Here is an 18,598-nt window from a genome sequence, read left to right on the forward strand (position 1 = left end):
TCCATCGTCGTGGGGTCCACGGCCACTCGTGGTGTCCTTCCTGTCGCTTGGACCGCCTCGTAGACGCTAAGCTTGTTGTCTCTTCTCGGGCGTGACATTCGTGCAAAACCTCACCTCATGCCCACTCTCATGTAAGAGATGGGCTCGCACTTTGTCGGCGCCACCCGTTCGCCGGTACGGGCAAAGCTTCAAACCCATGGTCGAGAACCGCCTCCATGAGCGGATGCGGTGTAGTTAACCTCCTCCCACCATGTCCATCCCGTTGTCCTTCTACGAGAAGCTTCGGCACGTGAGGATGCCATGGTTGAAGATGGCTTGACTCTTGAGCCTTGAGGAATGAGAGAGAGAGAGAGAGAGAGAGAGAGAGAGAGAGAGAGAGTCTAGATATTAGGGCGGCGGCCCGCGGGTCTTGTGTGAGAGGCTTGGAACTTGGAAGTTGGAAGCTAGAAGAAGCTTGAAAGCTTGAAAGTTGTGTGTGCTTGTAGCCTTGTAGAGCAGAGTCACATGGGGAAGTGCCGTCCCGGGGACGGGGAAGTGCCGTCCCGGGGACGGGGTCGGGAACGGCAAAAAAAAACCTCTTTTTTAAAAGCAATTTAGGAGTTGTATGCATGACATACATATAGAGACACACTTTGAACAAAATTTTACACCGAATAGACAAAAAAACAAGAGTCATTTTGAGCAAAATGCGCTAATAAAACATCGATGGCACACTGATTATGTGATTGATAGTCTGATAGATACAAAGAGATAAGTACATGCCTCATGGGCAGTGAGGGTTACAAAAAAGAGTGGGTACAAAATAGGGATACTAGATAGATCACAATAGATCATGGCCATTGGCAGTGGGCACAAAAAAGGTGAGATGGCTCAAGGCTCAAGAGTCAAGCCTCAAGCTCCTGAAGTGCTAGCCTGACGGGAGGCTTGGAAGTCGAAGTCGTCGATGCCATTTGAAGCCTCCTCCTCCCCCTCAGGCTGTAGCTCCTCCTCTACCTTCTCAAGATGCTCCTGACCTGCAGGATCCTGCTGTGCCATCTCCCATTCGGTGAAGGGATCCGCCTTCCCTGTTGCTGTCGCACATAGCATGCGCAAGTTAGCGCTCACAAAAACCAAATCACTTGCCCTTTGCACTTCAAGGCGGTTCCTCTTCTTAGAGGCAATGTGACTGTAAACGCTCCAAAGTTGCTCCAAGCAACTAGAGCTCACAGCCTGGCTAAGGATGCGAATAGCCAAGCGCTGCAACTCCGGCCCATCTGATCCGTAATCCTCCCACCAAAGAGGAGACCCAATCTTGAGGCGGTCAAGCTGTGCATCTAAACATCCAAAAGATCCCTGCCGCGTCCTGTACTGAGATAGCTGGTCTCTGATCTTCCGCCTGATGGTAGGGTCGGGCTCTAAGCGCTCCAAAATGATCCGCCATCCCCTGCTTACTTCCTTGTCGGCCTCTTGCTTTCTGCCCTGGAACTCTGGATCAACCACAAAGGCAGCCGCATGAAGAGGGGAGTAGTAGGAGTTCCACCTGGACTCACATAATGAGTGGATCTCCTCAAACTCGGCCCTGTCTGGCACAAGCTGCTGGAGTGACTCGATCATGCGATCCATGGCCTCATAGACCTTGCCGATACATGGTTCACGGCCGTCAATGACTCGTAGAAGGTGAACAATAGGCTTGACCAAGGCATCAAGTGTCTTCACCTTCTCCCACCAAGCGGCATCATCGGCGCGATCTCGGCACGTTCTCCCTGTTGCCGATTTTGACTGCGGCATGGCAGAAAATTCATCACTAAGGAAAAGCCCTCTTAGGACTCCGCCACATGTAGACAAGCGGCCTAGCATGAGGAAGTTGTATGCAAACCTTGTCTCAGAATACTTGAGGAGGGAAAGAGTGCTCCTTTTAGAGAACTCATGTCGCAGCCTTTGGTGGTTGAGGACAAAGGATACAAGCTGGTTAGCCTCCTCAATGGTGGGTGAAATCCATGGCAAGGCACCTATGTTTTTGAGGAGGTTGTTGAGACAATGGGCCATGCAAAAAGAAACTGTGATGGATGGATACATTGACTCAATAATGCTCCCGGCTGCCCTATTTGACGCCTCTCCATCCGCCACCATGCCGACCACAAGCTCCGGCCCAATGACCTCGATCGTGGACGCCCATTCCGCGGCAAGCACATCCACGGCCTTCCCAGTGCCACTCGCATCATGTGACTCGATGAAGTACACTTTGCCCCTTGAGTAGGCCACCACTCCATGGATGGAGCGCTTGCGCGTGTCACTCCATCCGTCTACAATGAGAGAGACTTCGTTAGTCTCCCATGTTGCCTTTGTATCCGCCGCCGCCTGCTCAACGGCCAACTTCTCCCTATCAAGCAAAGTGGTGCGAATCTTTTCCGATGAAGGTGGCACATAAGAGGGGCCATATTCCCCGATCTTTGCGGCCATCTCACGGAAGTAAGGAAACCTATTTCAAGTAAGGAAAACCATGTAGCATGTTAGCTTTTTTTGGCAATATGACAAATGCTTTGAAGCATGAGACATTAAAAAAAAAAAGAGTGAAGAGAATTGAGTCTCGACTCTCACCGTGCCGCTTGAAACGCAATGTGGTCGTGGTAGAAGAACCTAGCCACTGACCTATCCACCTCATCCTTCAATTTTGGGTTCCAATTCTCGTTAAGAGTGGATTGACGGCGGATGGGAATGGAGGCACCCGATGTGGATGGAGTGGACTTGAATGGTTGAGAGCTTGAAGCAAGATTTGGGTTCCTCTCCACCTCCATTCCCGTCGGTTGCTCTTGTGCTCTCACCACATCATGAGGATCAACGGCAACATGTCGCCCTCTCTTTGCCGCCTCGGCCACCTCATAAACCTTGAGCTTCTCAAGAAGCTCCGCTCGCTTCTCAGGAGTAACACGTGCGCAAAATTGCACTTGATGACCGGCCTCGTGCAAAAAGTGAGCTCGCACTTTGTTGGCGCCGCCACTTCTCTTGTAGGAACAAAGCTTGCAATTCCATGCCCTTGAACCACCGCCCACTCCACGACTAGCGTAGTGGACCTCATCCCACCATGACCATGTGTGCACCGCCGGCCTCCTTCGTGAAGAGCCCGCAACGGAAGATGTGGCGGCGGCGCCTTCACCTTGAGATGCCATGAATGATGAATAGTGTGAGAGAGAGGGAAGAAGGGTGCGAGAGAGAGAGAGAGAGAGAGAGAGAGAGAGAGAGAGAGAGAGAGAGAGAGAGAGATGGCTTGGAAGTTGGAGAGAGAGAGAGATGGCTTGGAGAGAGAGAGAGAGAGAGAGAGAGAGAGAGAGAGAGAGAGAGAGAGAGAGAGAGAGATGGCTTGGAGATAGAGAGATGGCTTGGAGAGAGAGAGAGAGAGAGAGAGAGAGAGAGAGAGATGGCTTGGAAGTTGGAACTTGGCACAACTTGGAGAGAGATGGATTTGGAAGCTTGAGCAATGAGGCTTGAGAAACGAGTGTGGGTGCAATAGAGAGTGTGCCTTTTTTTATAGCTGGAATTCTGCCCGTTTCCTCCCGTTTCTGCCCGTTTCTGGCCGTTTTCTGCTCGTTTCTGGCCGTTGGAGACGTCCCCTCACCGCGTCCCCTGTTTCGGGAACGCGTCCCCGGGACGCCTTCAGGCGTCCCCGTGTTGCACGGCGTCCCCTGCACGTCCCACGCGTCCCCGGCCGTCCGCGTCCCGCGTCCCTACGGCCCGTCCCCGCGTCCCCGTGTGACTCTGTTGTAGAGGCTTGTTCTTATATAGATAGGCAAGAGAGAGAGAGAGAGAGAGAGAGAGAGAGAGAGAGAGAGAGAGAGAGGGCCAAGCCTCAAAGGCTCAAGGGCCAAGGCCCAAGCCATAAACGACCAAGCGGCGACTGCAACAGCTAGAAACGGCGAGCGCAATGACAGAAAAACACGCAACGGCTCCCTGTCGTCCCCCCACCGGCGTCCCCGTCCCTGTTCCCTGTGAGTGACGCTTCTTAGGGGACGTCCGTCCGTCGCTTGTCCTCTCTGTCGTCGGTCCGTTGCGTTTCGGTGTCCCTTCGTTCCAAACACTCGTCTCTGCCGTCTCCTGTGACTGCAAAAGCAACAGGTATACCATCTTGAAATAGAGCAGTCCCGATTGCATAATCATTGGCATCAGTTTCAAGAACATAAGGCCGACTAGGATTGGGTAATGCTAAGATAGGTGCTTCCTTGACTTTATCTTTCAAAAGTCTGAAAGCCATATCCAGATCGTTATTCCAAGTGATACGTTGATTCGACTTACGTCCACGACCTTTCAACAAGTCGGTCACATTGGTAGTGTGAGCTGAGAGTATTCACGTACAGATTCTTGAAGAAAAACAACAAAAGCGAGAAAAGAACGAAGTTGTTTTTTTGTCTGCAGTATAGGCCATGCCAGAACCTTTTGAACTCGGTTATAGTCAATGCTCAATCCATCTCTAGTGATCTTGTGTCCCAAGTAAATGACGTCTGTCATGAAAAACTCACATTTACTTAATTTAGCATACAGTCGATTTTGTCTTAAAATAGTAAAGACAATCGTGAGGTGTCTAACGTGATCCTCAAGAGTACGACTATATATTAAAATATCATTCAGGAACACAACCATAAATTTTTCCAAATGTTCATGAAAAAGATCGTTGATCATTTGCTAGAAAGTGGCTGGAGCATTGGTTAACCCAAAAGGTAATAGGAGAAACTTGTAATGGCCATACCTAGTCCGAAAGGCGGTTCTTTCGACATGCCTTTCATGAATACGTATCTGGTGATAGCTAATACGCAAATCTATCTTTGTGAAATACTTCGTTCCGGCTAACCGATCAATCAAGTCATCTGATCTAGGGAGAGGATAACGGTTCTTAATTGTGAGCTTGTTCAATCTCTTGTAATCGATATACATTCTCTAGGTGTTGTCCTTCTTTCTCTTAAGCAACACAGGTGTATCCCAAGGTGATTTACTTGGATGGAACCGACCTATCCTTAAATAATCTTGGAGTTGTTTGGCCATCTCATCTTCCTTAGCTTGGCTCATCTTGAAAGGTGGAATACTAACAAGGTGAGTACCAGGGACCAGGTTAATACAATGATCTATTGGCCTTTCGGGTGGTAAATCCGATGGTAGTTCCTTAGGAAATACATCTTGAAACAAATCAAGTATCTTCTTTAATTCGTTGCTTTCAAACACACTTAATTCATTAACATCCATAGTAGGTATGAGAAATGAAGAAAGTGGAATCAAGACACAATGGAAAGCAGTATACAAAGAAGAATTCTTTATATTTTTAAAATCAATGTTATTTACAAGAGGTTCTTGAGAGGGATATATACAATCACCTAAGATACTATACTGGGTGTTCTTATGTTCAAAAGAAAAAATATGGCTAGACCAATGTATTTGGACTTGAAGAGTCTTAAACCACTCAATCTCTAATAACAAGTCTACATACTCTAGGTGCATAATATCTTCGTAGTCCTGAATCTGGATCGATAGCGTCTCCACCTTTTGATCCCATACTTGTCGACCCGCAGGTAGGCGTACCTCATAGATATGATCGTTGGGTGTTGTGTCAAGATAAAATTTCTGCACAAGTTTGTAATTAACAAAATTGTGTAAGCTGTCAGGGTTTAGAAGAATGTGAATTCTATGGCCATTCACTTCATAAACTCGGAGAAGATCATGCAAGCCAAAAACTTTAGAGTTGAAGAGACAATCAGAACATGAACTAGGGCGAGAAAGTACAGTAATTGACGTACTTGTCAAAGACAAATGGTTAGTTGCCTTTGGCTTGGGTCCTGCGTTGGTCTTTGCAGCTTTTTACTTCGGGCACTCGTTACGCATATGTCCTTTTTCTTCGCAGATGAAGCAACGTCCCTCCTCCTTGAGCTTCAAATCCTTTAGGAGACGTTTTTTCTTTGCTGGGGTCGAAGTAGAATTCTTCGAAGGTTGGTCCGAAGCTTTTACTTATGTCGTGCTAGCCATCGGTGCGGAGAACTTTCTTTTGTTCTTGTTTCGCTGCTCGGTCACAGGTTTAGACTTGGAAGAGACCATTGTATCATCATAGATACGAGCGGAATGAATGGCCTCGTCCAAAGTTTTGCATTTGTTGTTTTTAACCTGTAAACGGTATGAGTTGGATAAATCGGCTACGAAGAAACTCAAAAGAGTGGTAGAATCCATCTTCATAGCTTTTATCTGCAAGTCCCTAAATTTCTGGAGATAGACCTCATAAGTGAGGTCCTGCGAGGTCATGGTCAAAGTAGCAAACCGGGCAATAATATTAGTCATTCTCTTTCTTGAGGAATTCTTTCTTGAAGACTTCTTCGAATTGTGTCAAAGTCGTTGGTTTAGGGTTGAGTTCTTTCCACCAAAGCAAAGCTTTGGCTCAAAGGAAACCTGTTGCTAATTGGATCTTTTTGCCATCGTCATATGGATGAAACTGAAAATGGACTTGCTACTTATGTAGCCATGTGTCCATTATCTCTTTGGTACGTTGCTTTTGCTCGCTTCCAAACTGTTCCAGAGTAATATGGGAGCCTAAAGTAGATGCCAAAGTATCCATACCCGAAAGAGTAGATAGGGTAGTGGTCAACAAAGAGATGGAGTTTTGTAAAGCTTGCATCTGCGCTGCGATTTGTGCTTGACGTTCCGAGGAAGAAGCTTCGAGAGTAACTTTAAACTCTTGGAAATTTGATTTTGAAACAAAATCGTCGAAAAGATCGCCATCGGTGGTTTCCGTAGCTGGCAGGTCTTCACGTTCGGGAATGGGCTTCAACTCGGATTCTTGGGTCGACATCTTGAAGAGGGCAAGATGAGAGAAAAGTTTGATCTTGCACAAATAAGAGTGCTAGAGAGCTTGAGAGATGTGTGGCAAGAAGCCTCCTTGAGGAGAATTTATAGGCTTCCCCAAAAGCTTACTTAGCTTTTGCTTTTGTGTTTTTTTAATTTAAAAAAATAAAATAAAATTTATTATATATATATATATATATATATATATATATATATATATAAAACACTTATAAAGCAATGCTTGGTTATTTTAAACCCTTTTACTAAGGTTCAGAAAAAAAAACGAAAGCAATGACAAACAAGGCGTGGGTTTTTAAAAAAAAAACAAAAGCTAAATTTATAAAAAAAACCCTCCAGCTGGCGACTTTGCTTTTTGTAAATTCATGCAGCACCTTAGCGCCGCCTTCATGCCACCCGTCGATTGTCCATGTGCGTTGCTTACAGCGATTCTACGGATGATTGGTTCCCACGTGTCTGCATGTATCCGCCTGCGTGCACAAACACACCCAACTGCCCGCGTGCGCCAACGATCACCTATCTGGCGCTGCCGCGTGCGCACATATTTGGCCGCCTGCGCCTGCCTGCTCAAACTAGCCCATGTGCACTTGTTCGCCTGTGTGAGACTGGTTCAAAGGCTGCCTTCTTCCCTCGTAAGGGCTGTGCAACCAAACAGGCTCCACACAGCCACATAATTCCTCTCTCTCTCTCTCTCTCTCTCTCTCTCTCTCTCTCTCTCTTTAACATACAGCTGACTGGCTTGTTCGTTTTCTCTCTCTAACCGTTCATATAGTTACAAAACACATTCAACTCTTCTTCTTTGCAAAGCAAACAACCCATACTAGACCACAATCTTCATCACGGGTTCCTATGATGCAAAAGCAACATGTTGGACTTGAAAAAACAGTAGTATACACAGAAAAACAGCAATCTTCTCGTACTCATACCTTCTTTTGACCTCATCTTCTCTCTACCTACCGACTTGCTCGTTCTCGAGGCTTGCTTTGATACCACTGTCAAATCCCCTTAGGATCTCCTCGTAGAACGCTCCTGGTACAAGACTCGAAACCTGCAAACAAACCAAACAAACGTGAAGGGGGTGCAAGCCTGACTCACCTCCCAACCTTGACAACCGTGGGCAAGCCCACAAGTCTTGGTTGTCCCCACCGAGCCACGAGCTGAGCTAACTAGATGGACGTACCGACTAATCTCTACCTCGTGACATCCCATACTGCGATGAAGCTACCCTTGCGGGCCTCGAGACTACTGCCGGCCTTGGTTGCATAAAGCAGGTGCACGTCTCCACTAGATCCAGGTTCTTGACCATACAACTCTCACAAAGACACGCGAGACTCTATGAACTAATGACTAACCTTGGCCACCCTTTTATAGGCTCTTGGCCGGTCATCGGGAAGTGTGGACGCTCTCTCGTCCATACTAGGGTGTCTGTCCGTTAGTCTATCCCTAACTCAGCTCGCCAATCAGCCTGCCTAGCTCCAAGCTTCCCCAAATCTCGAATCTGGGTCATTTGGTCGCATTGATCGCTTGATTGCGAAATTCAATACAGTCATGTGGGCCATTTGGTCGCAATGACCTTCCGACTGCGAAATACAATCACAGTCACCAGAAACAAAAAATGGGAACAAAAACAATCGAGAAATGGAAATGATCATGTGACAATATCACTTGGGAAATGAGAAACGACCATGGAAACGGATGGGGTCTTGAAACGGAGAAATGCGTTTCTAGGAATTGAAACGGCCGTTTCTTGTGACTATGAATACAGTACAGTTATCTAGGCCATATGGTCGCAAGATATCTGGCTTCGTTGCTGTCCAATGGGTCATTTGCTCTCATATACAAATCTCATTCTATCATCATTGTTGTCCTAATGGGTCATTTGGCATCGTTGCCTCCCATATACAAATCTTGTTGCTTGGGCTATCCGACATCGATGCCACTTACTAGAGCATGTCCAAATAACCATTACAAGCAAAATAATGATCAATTCCAGTCTGGTATACACACACACACACACACACACACACACACACACACACAATGAGGGGGGAGAGAGAGAGAGAGAGAGAGAGAGAGAGAGAGAGAGAGAGAGAGAGAGAGAGAGAGAGAGGCACAATCCCTCCCTCTTGAATCTGTCTTGATCGCAAGACGTCCATATATGTACTCTAAATTCATCTAGACCAACCGCGTTCTCATAAGCCTGAAGAATATTTGGATAGTCCTTGAAGCTTCCTTGAAATCCATTTTGCATCCATAAGCGAATAATTCTCGAAGTCGAAGAGAAACTTTCTGATCTCTGTCTTTCCTCTTTCTCACAGAATGAAACACAATCTATTTTGGCTTTTCCATCCCTAATGGATCCTTCAATGGAAGTTCTTTTGGAGGTAACCCTGTACATGGTTTCCATAAATTGTCATGGAAGGCATCCTCCAATGATGTGAAAGGTCGAGCCAATGACATACATGGTTGATCTTCTTGGTAATCTGAAAGGTCTATATATCATCATTTCTTGACTTTGGAAATCCAAAGATAAAATCCATAGCAATACTCTCCCATGGAATATTCGATGGGTGCACTAATCCTGCTAGCTTTTGTTGGTCAAACTTGTCCTTCTAACAAACCAAACATGCTCGAATATATAACTCAATGTTTTATATAAGGCCAATAAAAGTAGCTTTCCAAAGCTTGAGTTGTAGTCAGTATGCTTCTTTGCCCTGCGTAAGGTGGAGCATGGCTTTTCTTTGTTCACTTTGGTCTCCAAATCTTTGTGTCACATAGATGGGTTTGTATCATAAGAAAAATCCTTTTTGATGACATAGAAAGGTGCCAAATCTTTATTTTGTAATTTGTTCCAAAACATCTTTGAAGTCTTTTGTTGTAGTATAAAGATCCTTTATCAAAATGAAATCCATAAGATAACCTATAGAAACCTCATGGCTCAGGGCTCTTCGAGATAATGCATCTGCTACTTGTCTTTGACGTTTATAGGCCACAGCATGGCCTTTTTGGTTCAAGATTGCTCCAATGCAAGCTCATCATGTTCAACCATGAAAAAGGTCTAGAATATCCAACATTGGTTCTTTGCTACCATAAAGTCTCAATATGCTTCAAAAGGATTTTGTTTCAGCGTTGGTTCACAAAGATTCCATGGCTTTATTTGTCGAAACATGCGATGGGCTAAGGAACACTGCAAACCATTTGTCGAACTTCTTGGCATGATGTCAATCTGATGACCTTCGGATCTCTTTGGCTTCTTTGTCTTTCTTTCCCTTACATGTCATGAGGAAAGTGCATCTGAAAGAGTAGGCCCAAGAGTAGCTTCCTTGTCTCCTCCATGATAAATAGAGTGGATAGCCCTATATTCTCTTGCAATGGTGACTCCTTTGGTTCAAAGATAGCGGTAGCAGCTTCAACTCCTTCGGTTTCGGTGTCTCAATCCTTGATGAAAGGAGAACCATCCTTATTTGGGTGAGACATTATATAGCAATTTTGCTTTGATTAGATGTCACAAGTGGTTCAATCAAGGACTCTTAAGAAATTGAAGAAGAAAAGGTAGAAATTGGGAATGATTAAAGACATTGAAGGAAGAAAAAGGGGAAAGAACAGAGGAGAAGAAGAGAAAAGGAGAAGAAGAGCAAGGAAGAAGAAGAGGAGAGAAGAAGAGAATGAAGGAAAGAGTAGAATTGAAAGAAGTAGCAGAAGATGGAAAAGGGAAGGAGGGAGGGAGGAGAAGAAGAGGGAAGAAAGGTGACGAGGAAGATATGGAAGAAAAACAAAAAAAAATCCTAGAAAAGTCGAGGGACGAAACAAAAAAACAAAACTTGAAATTTGAGCGAAACTGTTGTATTGGAGAGGTTTTGAGGTTTTAAAAAACCGTTTTGAAGTTTCGAAAGCTAGAAACAGGTTTTTTTTGTTACTATGATCCACGGGCACGTGGGCACGTTGCCAAGATCAATACAATCAATGAATACAAAACAAATAGATATGCCGATGTAGGATATCAAAGTCGATGTCGATGTCGATGTCGAGGCACGAGATCTCTGATGTCGAGCACACCACAGGGATGACGGTACAAGTATCTCTCACCGAACTAGTACCGAATCTCAGCAGGATTGTTTTTTTCTTTCTTGCTTTTCCGCTATTCTTGGCGTTTGTGTGATTTTCTTGGCGGACACTCTTCGCTGAGGCTATATAGGGAGGGCCAGGGCCATAGTTGCACATATCGGCCAGGGAGGAGCAAAGCATGGAGCTACCAACGCGGGTTCACCAGGCGGTATGGGACGCCAAGGGTGAGGTATGACTTGTAGGGCTGGCAGTTCCCATGAGGCTCTCTAGCCTGGGCTCAAGGGGATGCTCGGATTATACAGGTTCTGGACTCGTGAGCATCATGGTTGGGGGTGGTGAGTTGTCTGCAGATGATTTTGGTGTTGATGACCATTGTTTCGATAGGGTTCAATCCTGTGAGGACGTGACAGTTGGTTTTAGAGCTGCCCTATTGTGGATGATTTCGATCATGGTTGAAGTGACGCAAGGTATGCTGGAGCGGCGAATTCGAGGTATGTGCAAATTTCGTTTTAGCATGGATATTACTAGAAACTGCCGGATTTCGTCATCAGAGAGATCGGAAGATGATCTGTGTGTGGGGGACTGAGGCTTGGATAGGAAAGGGAATTTGCGCAAGCCAGGAAGAGTGAAAGTTGTGTTGCGTTGGAAAGAGAAGGGGCGATTTGAGAGCAAGTATGGCGCCTGGAATCAGGTGGAGACTTGATGGCGGGTTTAGGGAGGCAGATGCGAGTTTTTTTGGCGAAGCTGAACAGGGTCGATATTCTTGTGATGGAAGCTCGGAGGTGCCCTGTATGAGGCGCCTAGAGGATTCTCAGCCAAACTGAGTTGATTAAGGGGTGAGGGTGAAGGCTAATTTAGAAAAAGCACTCTTGCTTTTAGCTGGAGTAAGCCCCAAGGCAAGATCTAAATTTGGAATTAGCTGGAGTAAGCCCCAAGGCAAGGATCTAAATTTGGTGGGCTTTGCTTTTTTGTAAAGCAAAGGCCCCAGTTTTAGTAAAAGCCCACGAATCCTTTATAGGAGAGGGTGCCCCATGTTTAGAGGCATCTAGCCAGGATTAGACAGGCGCTTGGAACGTGGAGCTTTTGCCTTGCTGATTTACACTCACCCCACTTGTGGATTTTCTCACTTTCCCAACTCGCCATCTCCTCCCTTGGGACCATAGCCACCTCGCAGGTTGAGCACCCGCCTAGATGCTCCGGACAGCATATGCGCAGTCCAAGAATATGCTCATGCTAGCAGACAGAGCCATCGATCAGGCCTTCGAACAGCTCTAATCAGTTCGCAGTTCCCTGCTTTCTAGTTTTGCAACTAGTCGCCTACCCTCCTGCAACAGCCGCCTATTTTGTGGGCTGATCTTTGGCTGTTTGGAAGGTTTTTGGGCATGATTACATTTTCCCACTCAGTTTGCTGTTTTTTAGTACAGCATGGCTGAAAAGAAGTTCCACCCCTATCAGCCATGGATATGATAGAACTAGTCAACCCTTCCATGAGACTTGCAGACGCGTGCTACAAAGATGGACTCTCACCCACCTGGGTTTCTTTGTAGACGGATTATCTCCCACTTGTTTTGTGTCAACACCATGTTCTTTGAAAGCATCAGAGATCTCGGACTTTATTTGTACTCAACCGTTTTTGGACTCTTATTTATTTCTTATGCTTGCCATAAGGTTACCTCCCACTTACTTGTGGATGTAATTATAAGGGTCTAAAGATTTGGGAAACACGCTTAGTTTCCAAGATTTGATGGGTATAGACAGATGCTTCGACTAGGACGCTAGGCAGGGAAGTTTCTAAGTGCACAGATGTTGTCTATTCCCTAGTTTGGAATTGCGTTTCGAGAGTTTTTTTTTCGGTTTGTGGTTTTTGGTTGGCCATTTGTATTTACTATATATAGTTCGCGACAGATCCACAAACTAGTGTTGTAGTAATCATATGTGGGGGCGTATGTGGGGTGGTATGGGACGCCATAATCCATCATATGCTGTGGGGTTATGCCATAGTATCTAGATTTATTTAGGACTCTGCGTCTACGAACATAGGACTATCTTTTACTTTTTTGGAAGATAGATTACTTATATAGACAATTATGAGATGCTAGCTTAAATCATAATGTTTGTTGAAATATTGGTTGCTTATACTCAAAAGTTTATTCTGAGATTGACCGATCAGATTGACTTTGAGTTAGGAACCTAGACTTTGCTTTTCGAGGTTGAAAAGCGGATATTTTGATTGTCAGGATTTGGGACGTCGAATTTACTTTCACTTCCGAGTTTTGGAAGTGAAGATTTGATGAACTTTTCTACTTTGGAACTAACTTCCGAGTTTTGGAAGTGCAGACTAGATCCAAGAAGAGACTACTGTCATGTTGTTATGGTTCAATAGTAGATTTTGGGGGTTTTTCGAGTATTTAGTGGATTTTTCCCAGTAGAAGACATCAAGATTTAAGTATGCAAGTCAAATGGCAAATATTTGGTGGATAACTCTTTAGAACGGTTGTTGCTTACCTTGGGTACTGGTTGCATGTGCCTACCTTGGGTATTGGTAGCATTGTCAGAGTATAGTTGCCAGATGGTTCATTTGCCAGGGATGTGGTTTTCACCGAGACCTCATGCTTATTTGGATGTTTCTACGGACATGGATCTCTTGGTAGGATTGTTCTGGAACCTATTGATTTCGGTCAATAGTGAGCTGTTTCTAGCGACTTGATTACTTCTTTTGAGTTTTATGAGCTCCGGAGTGAGCTCTTTGAAGAAGGGGAGTATGTCATGTGCACGCTTGCACGCTAGGGACAGGCAGGCGGATAACGGGCTAGAGTGCTATCCATGGGAACAAGGGTCAGTAGGATTGTTTTTTACTTTCTTGCTTTTTCGCTATTCTTGGCGTGTGTGCTTTTCTTGGTTTTTCTTGGCAGATACTCTTCCTTGAGGCTATATAGGGAGGGCTAGGGCTAGGGCCATAGTTGCACATATCGGCGAGGGAGGAGCAAAGCATGGAGCTACCAGCGCAGGTTCACCAGGCGGTATGGGACGCTAGGGGTGAGGTATGACTTGCAGGGCTGGCAGTTCCCATGAGGCTCTCTAGCCCGGGCTCGGGGGGATGCTCAGATTCTACGGGTTCTGGACTCGTGAGCATCATGGTTGGGTGTTGGGTGGTGAGTTGCCTGTAGATGATTTTGGTGTTGACGACCATGGTTGCGATAAAGTTCGATCTTGTGAGGACGTGACAAAAAACCTCCAAAAAGCTGTTTTAGGGTTTTTGGAGCAGTTTTAGGGTTTGAAATTTTGAGAGTTTTTGAAATTTTTGTCCGTAAAGCTCTGCACACGCGTCTATATCCCCCATGCATATTCCCATACAAGTATAGCGCTAACTGTACATCTGAAAAGCAAGTTGGAGAAGGTGTTGATGGCGAAGAAGAAGCTCTCCATGATCATAATAATGCCCACACACACTCCACGATCTCCTTCAATCTTCAATGTTCTTGTTCATGGTACTACAAGAGAAGTCCAATCCTTTTTATACTTGTAAGAGACCTTGCTTTTAAAGCCTTCATGCTTTTGCTTTGCTTTTTTATGCTTTGCTTTTCTCTTTTTGCCTTTGCTTTTGCTCTTTTTACTTTTATTAATAAATTATTACTCAACTTTTGGTGCTTTGCTTTTCAAGCTTTAAGGCCTTAGAGTTGCTTTTTGAGAAAGCGCCTTTTAGCTTTTTGGTCCGGCTTAGTCTCCTCTTTCCAATGGTGCCCTTCACCCGCGGTCAACCTTGAATGAGTTTTTGGTTTTGCTTTTTGACCAAGAATGGTGCTTTTTCTTAATCAAACCTATGTACCTTGTCGCCATATCTTCTTCCACTTGTCTGGTGTCCGAGCATGGATTTCAGCATGTGAAATAGAGCTAGGAGGACCAAATAGTTACATCACTTAGCTGATACCTCATCTCCATCCATTTGGCTGTGACTTTTGATTTGATTGTGTTTTCTAATCTTCCTTGACCACCGATTCGATGCTACCGTAGAGAGGGGGAGAAATAAAGAAAGAAAAGATACATTAAACGTTCACTAAAGCCCAATGGGCCTCTGAGACCAAAGTGATAGAGAGAGGGAGAGAGAGCTATATCGAACGCCTTCAAAAGACCCAATGGGTCTATGAGACTAAAAGTGATACAATAATGTCCATCATACTGCCTATGGAACTAACCCCCCGGTAGGAGTGGGCCATCAAGGATATTAAGCATAGGGGTAGCTTGTAGAAGGCTCTGCAGATCTGTTGGGCATGTGAAGGTGGCTTTGTGCCTCTCCAAGATCTCCTCAAGCTGGGCTGATGTCTGTGTAGCTGGCGCATGAGAGAGAGAGAGAGAGAGAGAGAGAGAGAGAGAGAGAGAGAGAGAGTCATTAACAAGTCATGCTTTTTCCTTCACAGTTTAAAGACACCTAAGCACATTGAAAGCTGGAGCAGTCATTGATCAGGTGTGGATCATTTGGCCACAAACAGTGCACTGAGGTAACTGATATGTAATGAGTAGAAGCTGCTGCAGTGAGCTAACATGTTTGAGGATGCACGCATCAAGCTTCACACCAAGGGTTGAGGATGCCTGGCGAAGCAGTTGCACCTCCGGTTGAGATGTTCATCACAAGTCAAGAAACTACTGGTGCCTTCATGATCCAAATATGTCCAAGAAAGACATGCTCAATGTACGAAGCCAAAGCAAGTTTGAGCCATGTTCAAGTTAAAAACCTGGCTAAGATGGTTACTTGATTGATGCGGTACAGGGAGAAGAATGATCAATTTTGGAACATTTGGCCACAAGCAGCATGCCAAGGTGCATTCATGTTGGCAACTTGTACTTTGAGTAGAAGCTTAGGTAGCAGGTTTGACACAAGTCAAAAAACTGCTGGTGCTTTCATGAACCAATTACGTCCAAGAAAGACATTCTCAATGTACGAAGCTGAAGCAAGTTTGAGCTGTTTGATGTGGTGCAGTGAGGAGAGTGATCAGGTGTGGAACATTTGGCCACAAGCAGCACTCCAAGGTGCACTCATGGTGGCAACTGATACTTTTGAGTAGAAACTTAGGTAACAGGTTTGATGATGCCCGTTATCATGGCCTCAAGCTACAAATTGAGGTAAATGAGTTGGTCCAGGATGCCTGGCCTAGCTGCTGTACCAAGATAACAGGTTTGAGATACTTGCCACGAGTAAGGAAACAACTGCTGCTTTCATAAATCAATTATGTCCAAGAGCAAGACATGCTCGTATTATGAAGATATCGCAAGTGCGAGCCTTGTTTAAGTTGCTTTTTGTGAATAAAGAAAGAATCTGGCCTAGCTGTAACAGGTCTGAGGGTGCGGTCCAATGATGCCGAGTTAAATGAGCAGGTCCAGGTATTGCCAGAAGTGCCAAGCTCTACTACACTGAAGTACAGGTGCAGGCAGCCAAACACACCAGATACAAGTCAAGTAATGATATTGCTGCTTTCTTAAACAAATGATTGCTCTCTCATATTCCAGCCACAAAGCTGTGGCAAGTTCAGGGCATTAACATATAGGGATTCCAAACAGGCAGTGATGCACAATGCAGCCCTTGAATCCCACAAGATTGATATGCAAATGGGTGTGAAGCTACTGCATGGCTGGCATCTGGGCGATGTTTCTCAAACAAGTGTACCCTTCCCAAAACTGTGTTTGCATCAACCTGCTGTACATATTTATGTCTTTACATGCTGACATTGAGCTGGGGTAGAAACAAGACATCACTCAACTGTACATGTTCTCTTTTTTGGTGGTTTCATTAGAAGAAAGCTTTACTTTGGGTCTAGTCTTGTCTGACAAGTGATGGTCAGAGCTGCACACTGCTGACAGGATACCACATATGTCATAGTTGCACCTTTTCCCATGCGATTGCATAATTAAAAATATCCTTTCAAGCTTGAGGAAGGATTAGAAACGTGTCAAGACCACTGATAGCCTTGAACTCGTGTACACACTACAAGAAACAGCAGTGCCTAACTTATTCAGAGATATGCAGTAGCTAGGTCGACTGGCAGGTATGAGAAGTCAATTGCCAGCAGATGGTGCAAAATTAACAGTAACAAGACTTATTTACCCAAGTTTCAGAATGCTTATTTGCTTAGTGGAGAGCTTTTTCTATGTATCATCGGGCTTTTACATTTTGAGAAGACCAAGAGTAGAAGCTGAATTTCATTAGGCCTGCTGTGAAAAATATCGAGAGAGTTCAATGATAATTGGAATACATCTCCTTTTCAAGAATAATCCCGTTAATTCAATCAAACAACAAAGTGTCATTCTTTCAGTAGCTTGAACAAGCAGCTTCTTCAGTAGTCAAATGTACCTTATTAACGCCTTCATGTTTCTGCAGGCCTTCTGAATAAAAAGCAATGTGCAGAGAATATATTATTCCATGGCATTCTTGAGCGTTCTAATATCAATACCACAGGGTTTCAGGAAATTTGATTCCTCAGTTTTGTTGTGCAGACAATCTACTGATTTGGCAATTTTTGCATCAGCTATTGATAATTGGTGTAGGTCTACTACCATCATCATGTCTTGGATGTACAACTCTACATCTATTCATATGTTTCTGTAGTGTTATATTTTCACTTTGAACTTTGAACTGTTCGTCCTGCCTTGTTTGCATGCAGTCATCCTCTGTTTGTGTAAGCAAATTGTGTGTTCCCATGGCATTTTGGATCACATGCTTCAAAATATATCGTGTAGAAAAACAAAACAATGAAGGCAGGGTGCTCATATACAATGTTTTAATGATGTTAAATGTTTTCAAGAGTATGATTGATTAGTTTTTTTGCTGCTGAGTTTTTTTGCTGCTTGTGTGTACACTACTGATGGCATGTACCAGAATTGGCCAAGAATTCTGAGCATCCATTCTCTTTAAACTCTGTGGTCCATTGTGTGTTGCAGTGCATCAACATGAAGCCTTCGATCCCATCAAAGGACCAACACTCAGTAGAGTACTCTCATGTTAAGAAGGCTAGACTCCTTCGGATCCACCTCAAGTGAGGAGCTTTGGAAGGATGAGCAAGAACGAAACACAGATGCAAGTGGAGGAATGGAAGGAAATGAGCCAATGTAACAGAGACATGAGTGAAGGAACAATAGAACCCTTGGAAACAGGAGTCGGCCATGGGCCTTCGAACATTCACCAATTTGCTTTGTAAACATCACCTTAAATTTTATGAAGAAAGCATTCAACCGCCTTGTCACTAGACGCAGCTCAAGTGAAGGAGAGAGAGCAAGACCAGGAGCCTCAACAAGAAGTGTTCAAACCATGTTTGACACCACAATGTTCCAAATATTTGGTGTCCATTCTGAGCTAGGTTTATCCTAAGCACACCATGACCAACACGCAACCCAACAACTGTAGACTACGTCAAATGGGGTATTTCTCTTTTGATGTAATGTCAGGGACAAGTGTTCCGTACATAATACACAAGTAGCAAGTGAGTCATGCTCTCTACAAGAACCCATTATAGAAGCACCTCTATGACGGAACTTGGTTCCAGTTCTTCTCTGCTTGGATGCGAAACATGGAACACGGAGAGGAGTAAGGAGCTAGTGTTGGCACTACATCACAAAGGAATCCAAAAGAACAATTACAATTTTATGAAGAAATCGCTTTATCTTTGAATCAACCTCTAGTGAAGGAGTGGAAGCAAGACCAAGAACCTCAAGATTCGTTTCTAGAGGAAGTGTTTAA

At 44.7% G+C, this 18,598-nt stretch overlaps 2 protein-coding genes across 6 annotated transcripts in view; one reads left to right on the top strand and one right to left on the bottom strand.

The window, feature by feature from the left end:
• LOC147608573 (uncharacterized) overlaps positions 1–17,497 on the top strand; it is a 30,500-nt gene extending 13,003 nt beyond the window's left edge. For 4 of the 5 annotated variants that reach the window (XM_086789494.1, XM_086789497.1, XM_086789496.1 and 1 more), the window contains one exon: positions 15,288–17,497. The gene's annotated coding sequence lies outside the window, so the exon portion shown is untranslated. The remainder of the gene's footprint in view (positions 1–15,287) is intronic. The other variant, XR_015264530.1, reaches the window with a different exon arrangement.
• Positions 693–3,334, bottom strand: LOC147608574 (uncharacterized). The gene is made up of 2 exons (XM_086789340.1): positions 2,578–3,334; positions 693–2,458 (listed from the first exon to the last, which is right to left on the bottom strand). The coding sequence occupies exons 1-2, from the start codon at positions 3,144–3,146 to the stop codon at positions 892–894; spliced, it is 2,136 nt and encodes a 711-aa protein (XP_086645466.1). The 5' UTR covers positions 3,147–3,334; the 3' UTR covers positions 693–891.
• Positions 17,498–18,598: the final 1,101 nt, after the last annotated feature.

This window comes from Cibotium barometz, chromosome 53 (assembly GCF_041138505.1).
Source record: "Cibotium barometz isolate CiBa-2024 chromosome 53, ASM4113850v1, whole genome shotgun sequence".
In the NCBI taxonomy this organism is placed as follows: Eukaryota; Viridiplantae; Streptophyta; class Polypodiopsida; order Cyatheales; family Cibotiaceae; genus Cibotium; species Cibotium barometz.